Here is an 11,331-nt window from a genome sequence, read left to right on the forward strand (position 1 = left end):
ATCCTCAGTGTTAATTGGGGCCAGAGTGTATATAGCATGTGTTGCCTGAGGAAATAGTTAAGACAGGTATAACAACAACATTAAAAAGATACTTGGAAAAGTACATAAGACCATAAGATATAAGAGCAGAATTAGATCATTTGGCCCATTGAGTCTGATCATGGCTGATTCAATTTTCCTCTCAGCCCCAATCGCCTGCCTTCTCCCCCTATCCCTTCATGCCCTGACCAATCAAGAATCTCTTAATCTCTGCCTTAAATATACATAAAAGCTTGCCCTCCACAGCCGCCTGTGGCAACAAATTCCACAGATTCACCACTCTACGGCTAACGAAATTTCTCCTCATCTCCATTCTAAAAAGGCAACCCTCTGTTCTGAGGCTGCATCCTCTGATCTCAGACTCTCCCACCAGAGGAAACATTCTCTCCATATCCACTCTATGAAGGCATTCAATAGGTTCCAATGAGGTCACCCTTCATTCTTCCGAATTCCAGTGAATACAGGACCAGAGATATCAAATGCTCTTTACATGGATAGAAAATGTTTAAACGGATAGCCAAATATAGCAAATAGGACTAGCTCAGATAGAGAACTTTATTAGCATGGACTAGTTAGGTCAAAATGTATGACTCAATATCTCCAGCATTTGCAGTTCTTTTACTCAAACATTTCTTAAACTCAATGCTGATGTTATGTGCACAGGACATCAGATAAAACAAAATATATTCCCTATGGTAAATACTGTTTATTCTTATATTCAAATATATCATTTTGGAATTCATCTTGGACAACCATCGTTTATTTAATAAGCCCAATAGACAGAATTCATACAACATTATACTTTTTTTAGACATAAGACAACAGAGCAGGATTTAAATTTTTTTACAAAACCACAAAGCTATGAATACACCTGAAATTCTGTAATATTAACGTAGACACTGTAATAGAATCACAGATGATCAGATACCATTTAGGAAGTAAAGGTGCAAAACATATTTGGAGATAACAGAAAGAAATTGACAACTGATAGAAGCAGGGGAAGTTTTTTTGATACCTTTAAAGTTTTAACAACATAGGGTGAGAGAGAAACAAACCTCCACAAATGTACCATTTTCATTTCTTGTACCATTTTCCACTTCTGCAGAAACCAATCCCTAGCAATTAAAAATATATGTATAGTTATGTAATCTTTATAAATTATCATGTACCTATAATTTAACAATTATTTGCGTTATTAACTGGAGATATTTCTCCACCATCAAAAGTAAGTATTTCACTTTAATGCTCCAGAACATTTAAGAACTTACAGTGGAAACCTACAAGTATGTATAATATTAGTTAAACAAGCTCTTGACAAATTCCCTTTATGATGCTCTCCAAATAATGCATGCTGAAACATATATATCAACAATGAGACACTTAAACTCAGTATTTCTGACAAGAGCTCTATAAAGATTAGATTAGCTTTATTTGCCGCGTGTACATGGAAACATACAGTGAAATGCACTGTTTGCGTCAAATCAAATCAGCAAGGGTTGTGCTGAGCAGCCCTCAGATGCTGTCGTGCCTCTGGCGCCAACACAGCATCGCCATAATTCACTAACCCGAACCGTGCTAGGAATGTGGGAGGAAACCGGAGCACCCAGAGGGAAGACACACGATCACAAGGAGTACATACAAACTCCTTGCAGCCAACAGCAGAGACTGAGCCCCGACCTTACAGCTGACACTGTACAGTGATTGTGCTAACTGCTATGCTACCAGGCTGCCCCTGCTTATGTCAATTGCTCTAATTAAGAGCATCCAATACGCTGGATACTAAAGAAAATTCTGAATACATCAGTAAACTAAGTTTTGATGCACCAGTTAATATATACTTCCCTGTGTGCCTTTGTAAGAGTGTTCTCAATTGTATGCTGTGTGGAATCTATAAGTACTTTTTCCATCCAGAACACCATTGTGATGTTCTAGATGGACAAATCATTGCTAATCTATGACTACATTAATGCAATCTGTTCTTTTCACAATATTATTATTAATGATGGTTTCCACTTTAAAGCAATGCATTCAAGGTAACGAAAACTTGGTGCACAAAAACAAAATGTCAGTTGCTTGTCTGGTTCTTTAAAACCATTTTATTTTTAATTGGCCTGAAGAATTATACTGTAGGGTTGAAAACTGGTTTCAGAATTCTGTCAGTTGATGCTTACACACCTGTGTATTTTTTCAAATTGTGCTTTGATGACAGAGTTTCCTAGACTGTCTCTGCTTGGTTTCAGGAGAACTGCAGGCTGAAAAATGTGAAAGCTATGAAACAAATCTAAATTCATCTGTACCTTAATACTTCTGAAGGTTAGTGTCATCCTTTTTAAGCAACATTACTCAATTCAGAGGAAATGACACACAAATGCCTTACACTCTTATGCTATAAAAACATTAGTTTTCTAACTAAGAATTGCATTGTGTTGTGATTTTCTGTTAAATTTCTCAAACTCAACATTCAATAAATCCTTTTCAACATTAGGCTGGAGCCAGTTCTGAATTTCAGTAAGTCATAATCCAAGACCTAGCATGTTGAACTGGTAAATTCCGATATCCTTGGAGTAAACAAACACTACTTACAACATGATCACAATTTCCACATGCAGCATCTCCAGATGCAGGAACCTGCAGTTGTCCTTAAGAATTCCACTTTTGGGTGGGTCTGGGTGAGGCAGGCAGAGTTGGAATTGCTTTGCTTGTTATTTGGATTAAGATAGTTTTTTCTTGTTTTTAGAACTGTAATTCTACATTCTGTTGACAGCATTTGTAAGGGAGCTTTGCCTCTGGCTGACTTCTACCCATAATTTGCATCAGAGAACATTCCCTACAGAATGGCGAACTCTATAATGATTTTTATTTCTCAAATATAGCATTGAGGACCAATTTTGCCTGGCTGGGCTTGGAGGCACAGGGGGATAATTCTTAATCAGAACTTCGCTTCTAACCCATCCAACATACCCCATTTCTTCTGTCAGCGGAATGTACATTAAGAAGAGCTTGTGCTCAATACAAATTATGAAACACCAGTGATCACAAATGCATATGTCTCAGTGCAAGTGAGAAGCAGCCTTTAGTGGTGATTATACGAGGGGTGATTGATAAGTTCGTGGCCTAAGGTAGAAGACGGCAATTTTACAAAACCTAGCACATTTATTTTTCCGACATTTACACACTTAGTCCAGCGGTCGTGGAGCATACAGATCCCTTCTTTGTAGAAGTCGGTGTCTTGGACCTCCAGAAGTGGTCCACAGCAGGGGTGATTGATAAGTTCATGGCCTAAGATAGAACGAGATGAGTTATTAACTTCAAACTTCCTGCATTTTCACTCAGAGTTCAGCTGCACGTCCATGTAATGAGAGCTGCATAACTTATCTCCTTCTACCTTAGGCCACAAACTTATCAATTGCCCTCGCTGTGGACTACCTGGAGGGCCAAGACGCTCTCGTTACATGCACGTGCAGTTCAACTCTTTGAGTGATAATGCAGAAAGTTTGAAGTTAATAATTCATCTCCTTCTACCTTAGGCCACAAACTTATCAATCACCCCTACTGTGGACCACTTCTACAAAGAAGGGATCTATATGCTCCACGACCGCTGGACTAAGTGTGTACATATAGGAGGACACTATGTTGAAAAATAAATGTGTTAGGTTTTCTAAAATGGAGTCCTTCTACCTCAGGCCACGATCACCCTTCGTATACTGACTATTGTCTATGCTCATCTCTCAATGACATTTGCATTTTTGGAAGCTCATTACATCATCGCTCTGCTTTGTGAAAATTCAAAACAGTTATAAACTCACCTGAGTATCACTGACATCTCTGCTTACACTTAGAGATGCTTGCAATGCCTTTCGCTTATTTTTAATCTTCTCACGAAGATTTCTGAAAGGAATAGAAAATTGTATTTGTAAATAAAATAAGGAATCTTTACCATATTTAATTGATTCATTAGCACAGCAGCTTTGGCAATCAAAAAAAAAATCCACTGATTGAACTCACTTTCATCAATACTGCCATTGGCCCACCATTCATGCTATAGGTCTTATTATCAAAGATTCCAAAATATGTCATCTCACACTTATCAGGATTAAATTCCATCTGCACTTGCTCTAACAAACTTACCAGCTGATCAGTTTAACTCCTCAATAAATAGAAAAATAATCAGTCACGTCCCAACTCTTTTGAATTCTTCTTTTTTAAACTTACTTTTGATCTTTTCTATTCTTCCAGTCAACTTTTGTCTTCAAAATGAAGGTCTTTTTAACTTTACCTTCTAATGCCAGGCTGAGGTTCTTCCTTACTGTATTGATTAAAAACTAATCAAGTGTCATTTTTGTTTGTTTCCTCTGTATTCTCCTTGGCAGGATTTGCTGTGATGTCTTTCACTTCAAACAGTTTATAAGATGCTTAATTTCCTTCACACCTTAGATGTAGGGCTATGAAAGAAAAATCCTCTTATTCTAAAAATGAATGGGCTAAAGACAAGAAAGGTGACTGTAATTGCATCAATCCAGACTCAAGGGGTTTAGCTGAAGAATATTCAGGAAAAGATATGAATCCCATTTTCGTGACTAAGTATTGATGTAAATTGCTATTACAGTGAGATCATTTGACATGAAAACCACAGAGCTACCCAACTTTGAACCTAACACTAGTTCTGATGAAAGGTCACTGACTTGAAATGCCATCTCTACTTTCCCTCTCTGTGGATTCTCTCTGACCATTTCCAGTATTTTCTCTTCCAACTAAATAACAGCTTTCTCTCCCCTTTGTAATTATTTATTTATTTGAGATACAGCACAGAACAGGCCTTCTGGTCCTTTCAGCAGCGCTGCCCAGTAATCCCCTGATTTAATCACGGGACAATTTACAACGACCAATTAACTTACAATCTGGTACGTCTTTGGACTGTGGGAGGAAACCGGAGCACCCGGAGGAAACCCACGCAGTCACAGGGAGAACGTACAAACTCCTTACAGGCAGCAGCGGGAATTGAACCTGGATCACCTGTACTACAAAGCACTGTGCTAACCACTACACTAGCATACCAATGCTGTTAGGGAAGTACTTCTAGAATTTTGATCCACCAATAGTGGATCACTGATTTAATTCCAAGTAAGATTACTTGAAGGGGAGCTTGCAGGTAGTTACATTTCCTCATTCCTGATAACTGTGTTGTCAGAAAGACACTGTTAAATAGCCTTGGCAATTTTATGTAGTGTGCTTTACATAATGAAATCATTGTACAATAATGAAGGATGGAATGAGGGAACTATAAATGTCTAAATTGCTGTTTACAGGCCTTGCTGGCTTCAAATACAAACTTCCTAATATGTAAAGGTAAAGCAGTGTAAACTACAGCCTATTTTCCCATTTAACCCAACCAGAACCCAATGTGTAAATAACTTGGTCACAAAATATTCTTACAACTCTTGGTTTTAAACTATGTATCTCCCTCCCTACATCTTCCATATCATTCCATCTGCTTTAATACCTACTCCAACTTCAGATATTTAAAACATATTTCTTTCATTTTAATTTTTGGTTTGAAAGAAACCCTGAATGAATGTTGTCTTTTGTTAACCAGGCATAACTAGTATGATAATAATCACAAGCAATAAACACAAAAGGCAGATACAGTAGAGCAGATTTCCACAGACAAAAACAATGATGCAGAGTGAAACCCGGATTACCAACTTTCCTGTTACTATAGTTATTATGCGGTGTCATATTTTTTATCCACTTGTGTTCTAGTAGGGAACTTAGTGGCAGTTACATTGGATCATTCACAATGTTGCAAGTAGCAGCAACACAGATGCTAGTTATGTATCTAAAAAATGATAAATCAGTATCCATGACAATTATATCCCTAGTAAACCTGAACTATCTAGACAAGCTATTGACAGTTACAACATGAATAAATATGATCAAAAGCACAATCTGACAACATTATGTAAATAAGAGTAATGCTTCACTTAAAAAAAAACGCATTGTAATTGTTTTACTTACTCTGTGGAGGCCATTTTCTTAGGGTAATTCAATTATTCAGAACTTTTCTTTTTCCCCACAAATTTCACAGGTCATATAAATTAAATTTGAATGTAAGCCATCATTCATGGTCCACTTGCATTTTGTGGTGAACGTAGCTCAATCCATTATGAAGCCTCTAGCAACTACAAGAAAAAAAACACTGTACACTATAACTGGAATGTTAAGTATTAACATAAACAACTCAATGAATCCCTTAAGGTATGGGACATTCTATTTTTTACTGGAATAGTTATTGCAAAATAAGTGTTTGTTGGTGTGAGTTTGCTTGTGTTGAAAACAATTTGTATGAGTTTAAAAGCGCATTAGAGTGAGTTTAAAAGTCTGATATTCATTGTTTCGAAGACTTCCAAAAGAAAATGCTCCAAAACAGAAGAGCAAATAACACTCTTAAGCATTTTTATACACACTAAATAATTCCACATAATTTTATTAATGAAATAAATATTGCGGTGTACCTGAAAGAAAATCAAAGTAGTATGACACAAGGATTGAAAAGAAGCAGGAAAAAAAGCAATAGGCCTTATAAATTAATGCACTGTAGAAATAATTTTATTTGACAAAGGGCTTATCAAGCTATTTTTGCAACTTTCTCAAACATTAATCATCAAATTGATGAATAGTTCGTGCCAGAACATGGAAGATGAATGTGACTGCAAATCAGAGTGAAGCATCTTAAAATCTCTCTACTAGAATGAGTCTGTACATTTCAGATTATAAATTATTGATAAATTAACAAAATGTTTACACAATCTATCGTTAATCATCTATCCTCCTAACTGTCATCTACATGCTGTTCTTCACAGCACCTAAAAATACAATATTAGTTTCAGCATGGCTGCAATGGGTTTCTATGCCCTCCCCTTCCAAAGCTTCTAATATGTCTATAAGTGCAAGGATGACAGGATGAGTTGTATAGGAAAATCTGAAGATAGACAGCCAACCACTATATAATCCATTCTAAGGGATCTGTTCAATCCATCTCATTGGCAACAATATGCAACTAAACTACATAGTTTGTAACTTGATGTCATGATTGATCTCCTAACTACTATTTCGATTTCCAGAACATTACATAGTTCTGCCACTGCCTTAGTTTTGGTCTCTTTACTTAGACAGTAAGTACTTGTTATTTACATGAGATAGAGCACTGACTTCCTACTGACAACATAAAAATGTGGATTTCTGTAAGGTCCCTGGCAACGACACCAAGCCAGTAATGACAAGTGGTCTTCAACCCAACCATGGACACAACCTCTATGCAAGTTCAGCTAGTAGCTTCCGCTCGTCAAAAGACGCTGAAACATACAGGTTCTCCTGAACGCAACTCAGCTGCAAAGCTCCCCTCATTCCCTGCCCCGGGGTCCAGTTGCACACTCGGCTCACACGCTCGACCTCAGTTCTGGCCATTTAGCTAGTTCACATTCCTCACTCCAGCCGTTCCCAATCCCAACCCTGGCTCCGGCTGCATTGCAAGTAACATAGCCATTTCACGACAGACAGGATTCAGTGGACATCTGTCAGCAGGGATCTAGAGGAACATATGATGCTTCCCGACATCTATCCATAATGATACATAACTGACCTTCTGAGTACAATGATCTACAAGTAGCAGGTCAGAGGACAGCTAGGGCATTCTAATGGTTGCAGGTGGGTTTGCTAGCTGGGAGAAGATTGAGTGCATTAGGCCTGTTCCCCAAAATTTAGAAGAGGGGCTGAAACTTAGAAAATTCTTACAGGGCACCATGGGTCAGATACCTGCCCTGGTTGAAGAGTCTAGCAGCCAGGAATAATAGTCTCAGAGGGTAAGGCATTATGACCAAGATGAGGAGTAATTCTTTTAATCAGAGAATTTGCTCCAAAGAATTAAAGAGGCTCAGTCATTGAACCCATTCAAAACTGAAATCAACTGTGTTCTGGATATTAGGGGTATCAATGATTATGGGGATGGCAGAAGAAAATGGAGCCAAGGGAGAACAACAATCATGAAACTGATAAATAGAAGAGCGAGCTTCCAGGGACAGGCAGTCTACTCCTCCTCCTAGTTCTCATGTACTTTATCACCCACTATTACTGCAACCCTCAACCCCCTCTCTCTCTCTGTCATTTCCAGACATGACTACTCCTGGCCATGCTCAGCCGTCCACATAACACTGAGCATGCAGACCTACAGTATCTCCAGTTTGAGCACCACCTTCATTTCATATCTTTTCATTCTTGTTTTCAATTCCATCACCTTTTCCTACCTCTGTCATCTCCAGGTGTCTACCATTGTTTCAGCCAGAGTACGACAGCACAGAAAAAGGCCCTTTGGCCCATCTAGTCCATGCCAAACTGCTACTCTGCCTAGTCTCATCCACCTACACATGGTCCATGGCCCTCCATGCCACTCCAATCCATGCACTTATCCAAATGTCCCTCAAGAAGAAGATGGCAGTGCGATGCAGTTTGCAGCAGCCTCTCCAGAGTTGATATGTTATTTGTTACGCAGGGTGCCATGCACACTCCTAACCTGATGAAAAACGGACGTGGGAGCACAGAGAAACATCTGGAAGGCGTTCTTCATTGCTACTGCTGTTGTGAGGTCCGGGTCTCTGCTGAGAAGAACAGGTCCCCAGTCCTTGGGGTCGCGTTGCCTGTGGCCATTGGTGGGGGCATCGTAGTGCGCTTGGCAGAGGATGGTGCTCAGAGAGGCTGCGCCAGAGGGGATAGTCAGAGGCTCGGAGTCCACTGCAGTTGGGGCGTTTTCAGTGTGTGCTGCGTCTGCGAGGGAGGCTGTGTCCGACGGAGCTTCCATTGTGTGCTTTGTCTGCAAGGCTGAGTCCGGCGGCACCTTGGAAGTCCATAGCGGGGGTATTCCCTTCTGCCGCCTGCGTGGGATGACGAGTCAATCAGGACCCTGAGGACTTGTGGAAACTGTGTGGTGGATTTTTTTGAACTTATAGTCTTTTAACATCTTTGGACTATTTTTACTGTGCCCATGGTCTGTTTTTTTAATCAATTATGGTATTGTCTGCACTGTTGTAACTATATGTTAACTAGAACTATATGTAACTACGTGGTTTTGTGTAGGTCTTGTAGCTTTAGTTTTTGGTTTGATAGATGCTAGAGTTGGTCTCCTGACTTGGTGTGTCTGGGTAGTCTTGTTTTGTCTGGTGGATTTGGAGCTCCTTTCTGGGGAACGCGCTAAGATGGTAGCGTGATATTAATATGCAGCAGCCTCTCTGGACTCTGGATTTAGGGATTACCAAACATTATGTGGATTTTCTGGTTTAGTCTGTTTTGTCGTGTGCTTTTGTGATATCATTCTGGAGAACGTTGTCTCATTTTTTAATTGTACTGCATTTGTGGTTTCTAAATGACAATAAACTGAAACTGAACTAAACTGAACTGAAATGTTGAAATCAAATCCCCATCCACTACTTCCATTGCCAGCTCATTCCACACTCTCACTTTAGTGAAGACTCTTTAGTGAAGACCTGTCCCCCTCCAGTTCCCCTTAAACGTTTTACATTCACCTCTCGTTCTTGTCTCACTAAACCTCAACGGAAAAAGCCTGCTTGCATTTATCTGTACGCCTCATAATTTTGTACAACCCTATGAAATATCCCCAAATTCCCCTACACACCAGGAAATAAAGTCCTAACCTTTTCAAGCTTTCCCTGTAACTCAGGTCCTCAAGTCCTGGCAACATTCTTGAGATTTTCTCCATATTCTTTCAATCCGATTGATACTTTTCCTGTAGGTAGTGACCAGAACTGCACACAGTACTCCAAATGCAGCCTCACCAATGTCTTACACAAATTCAACATAACATCCCAACTCCTGTACTCAGTACAAAAGTACAATGTACCAAAAGTTTTCTTTACAACCCTATCTACCTGTGACCCGTTTCGGGGAATCCTGTATCTGTATTCCCAGATGCCTTAGTTCCACCATACTCATCAGTGCCCCACCGGTCACTGTGTAAGTCTTACCCAGGTTTGCCCTCCAGAAATGCAACACCAGCCAAATTCCATCTGCCATTTTCAGTCCATTCTTTCCCATCTGGTCCAGATCCTGCTGCAAGCTTTGATACCTTCCTCGCTGTTCGCTACGCCTCCAACGTTGGCGTCATCCGCAAATTTGCTGATCCGATTTACCACATTAACATCCAGATCATTGATATAGATGACAGACAACAACAGACTCAGTACTGATCCCTGCGCCACACCATAGTTGTTTAATTTTTTCCCACTGACGCTTCAGCAAAGTTCCTTCATTTTGAACGTACAACACACACATTATCACTGTTGCAATTGTTACACTTTTGAAATATTCCTTCCAGTTAAACTTCGCAATAGCCAGCGTGATTCTAAACGTCTTAGGTGAGTATGTTTGAATGAACAGACTGTGTAGACTTGCAAAAAAAGAGGAAAACTTGCAAGTTTTCAAAACCTAGATAAGGCCGGCAAATCTGCGATCTGCTTCGCACGGTGCTCCAAACTGCAGGAATTAATAGCGCAGGTAACCAGAAAGGATGTGGATAAGTCTGAACGCACTTCCATCGCAAAATACAAAGAAACTGAGGACAAAAGTTCAAGAACCACAAGACATAAGCAATGTTTTCATAAAGAAATACCACTCCTACTGGCGATTTGGGATTGTCCCTGGGGAAGCGTTTAGTGGGCACCTCGTAAAGGAAGCCGGATGGATACTCGCGCGGTTTAAGGAATCCTAAAAGCCAGCCCAAACTGGAGAAGGGTCGGGCACTGGAACTGAGTGAACGCACTTACTCTGCAGCCAGTTTATCTGCCGAACAGCCATGCCCCCGCTTTTGCACAGACGCCTCCGTGTCCAGGAAACCGCTTGCCTAGTAACCGCCCTGCAAGCAAAGCCGGCCGGCCGGGCGGGCGGGCGCCGAGGGAAGCGGGAGAGGGAGCTTGTTGGAGAATGCCCCCATCAATCATTTGCTAATCCTCACCCCACACTCCTCACTACGGTGGCCTGAGAGGAGGAGCAATACATCGCAATTCCCAAAAAAAAAATCCCTTTTTGACAAATCCATGCGGAAAAAGGAAGGAACAGGGGAATTCGTGAATCAATCAACGCTGTGTTGCTTAGAGGTTTTTATTGCCGCATTTTACTCCGGAATGGAATTTTGCTTGTCGATAGAGCGCAGGCTGGCAACTCTGCAAAAACTGAAGCATTCCAGAAACGACATCATAATTTGCTTGAAACGGCGGGTAGTCAGTTTTT

The 11,331-nt window shown here is 40.2% G+C and overlaps 1 protein-coding gene across 4 annotated transcripts in view; it reads right to left on the minus strand.

The window, feature by feature from the left end:
* Positions 1 to 10,984, minus strand: part of cc2d2a (coiled-coil and C2 domain containing 2A) — a 150,430-nt gene extending 139,446 nt beyond the window's left edge. For 3 of the 4 annotated variants that reach the window (XM_073064983.1, XM_073064982.1, XM_073064980.1), the window contains exons 1-4: positions 10,869 to 10,984; positions 6,055 to 6,218; positions 3,846 to 3,927; positions 1,095 to 1,154 (exon numbers count right to left, since the gene is read on the minus strand). In XM_073064983.1, coding sequence (XP_072921084.1) covers positions 1,095 to 1,154; positions 3,846 to 3,927; positions 6,055 to 6,068 — 156 coding nt within the window. In that variant the 5' untranslated portion in view covers positions 6,069 to 6,218; positions 10,869 to 10,984. Of the gene's footprint in view, positions 1 to 1,094; positions 1,155 to 3,845; positions 3,928 to 6,054; positions 6,219 to 10,070; positions 10,241 to 10,868 lie in introns of those variants that run through there. The other variant, XM_073064981.1, reaches the window with a different exon arrangement.
* Between the last annotated feature and the right edge of the window lie 347 nt (positions 10,985 to 11,331).

Source organism: Hemitrygon akajei, chromosome 13 (genome assembly GCF_048418815.1).
Source record: "Hemitrygon akajei chromosome 13, sHemAka1.3, whole genome shotgun sequence".
NCBI lineage: Eukaryota > Metazoa > Chordata > Chondrichthyes > Myliobatiformes > Dasyatidae > Hemitrygon > Hemitrygon akajei.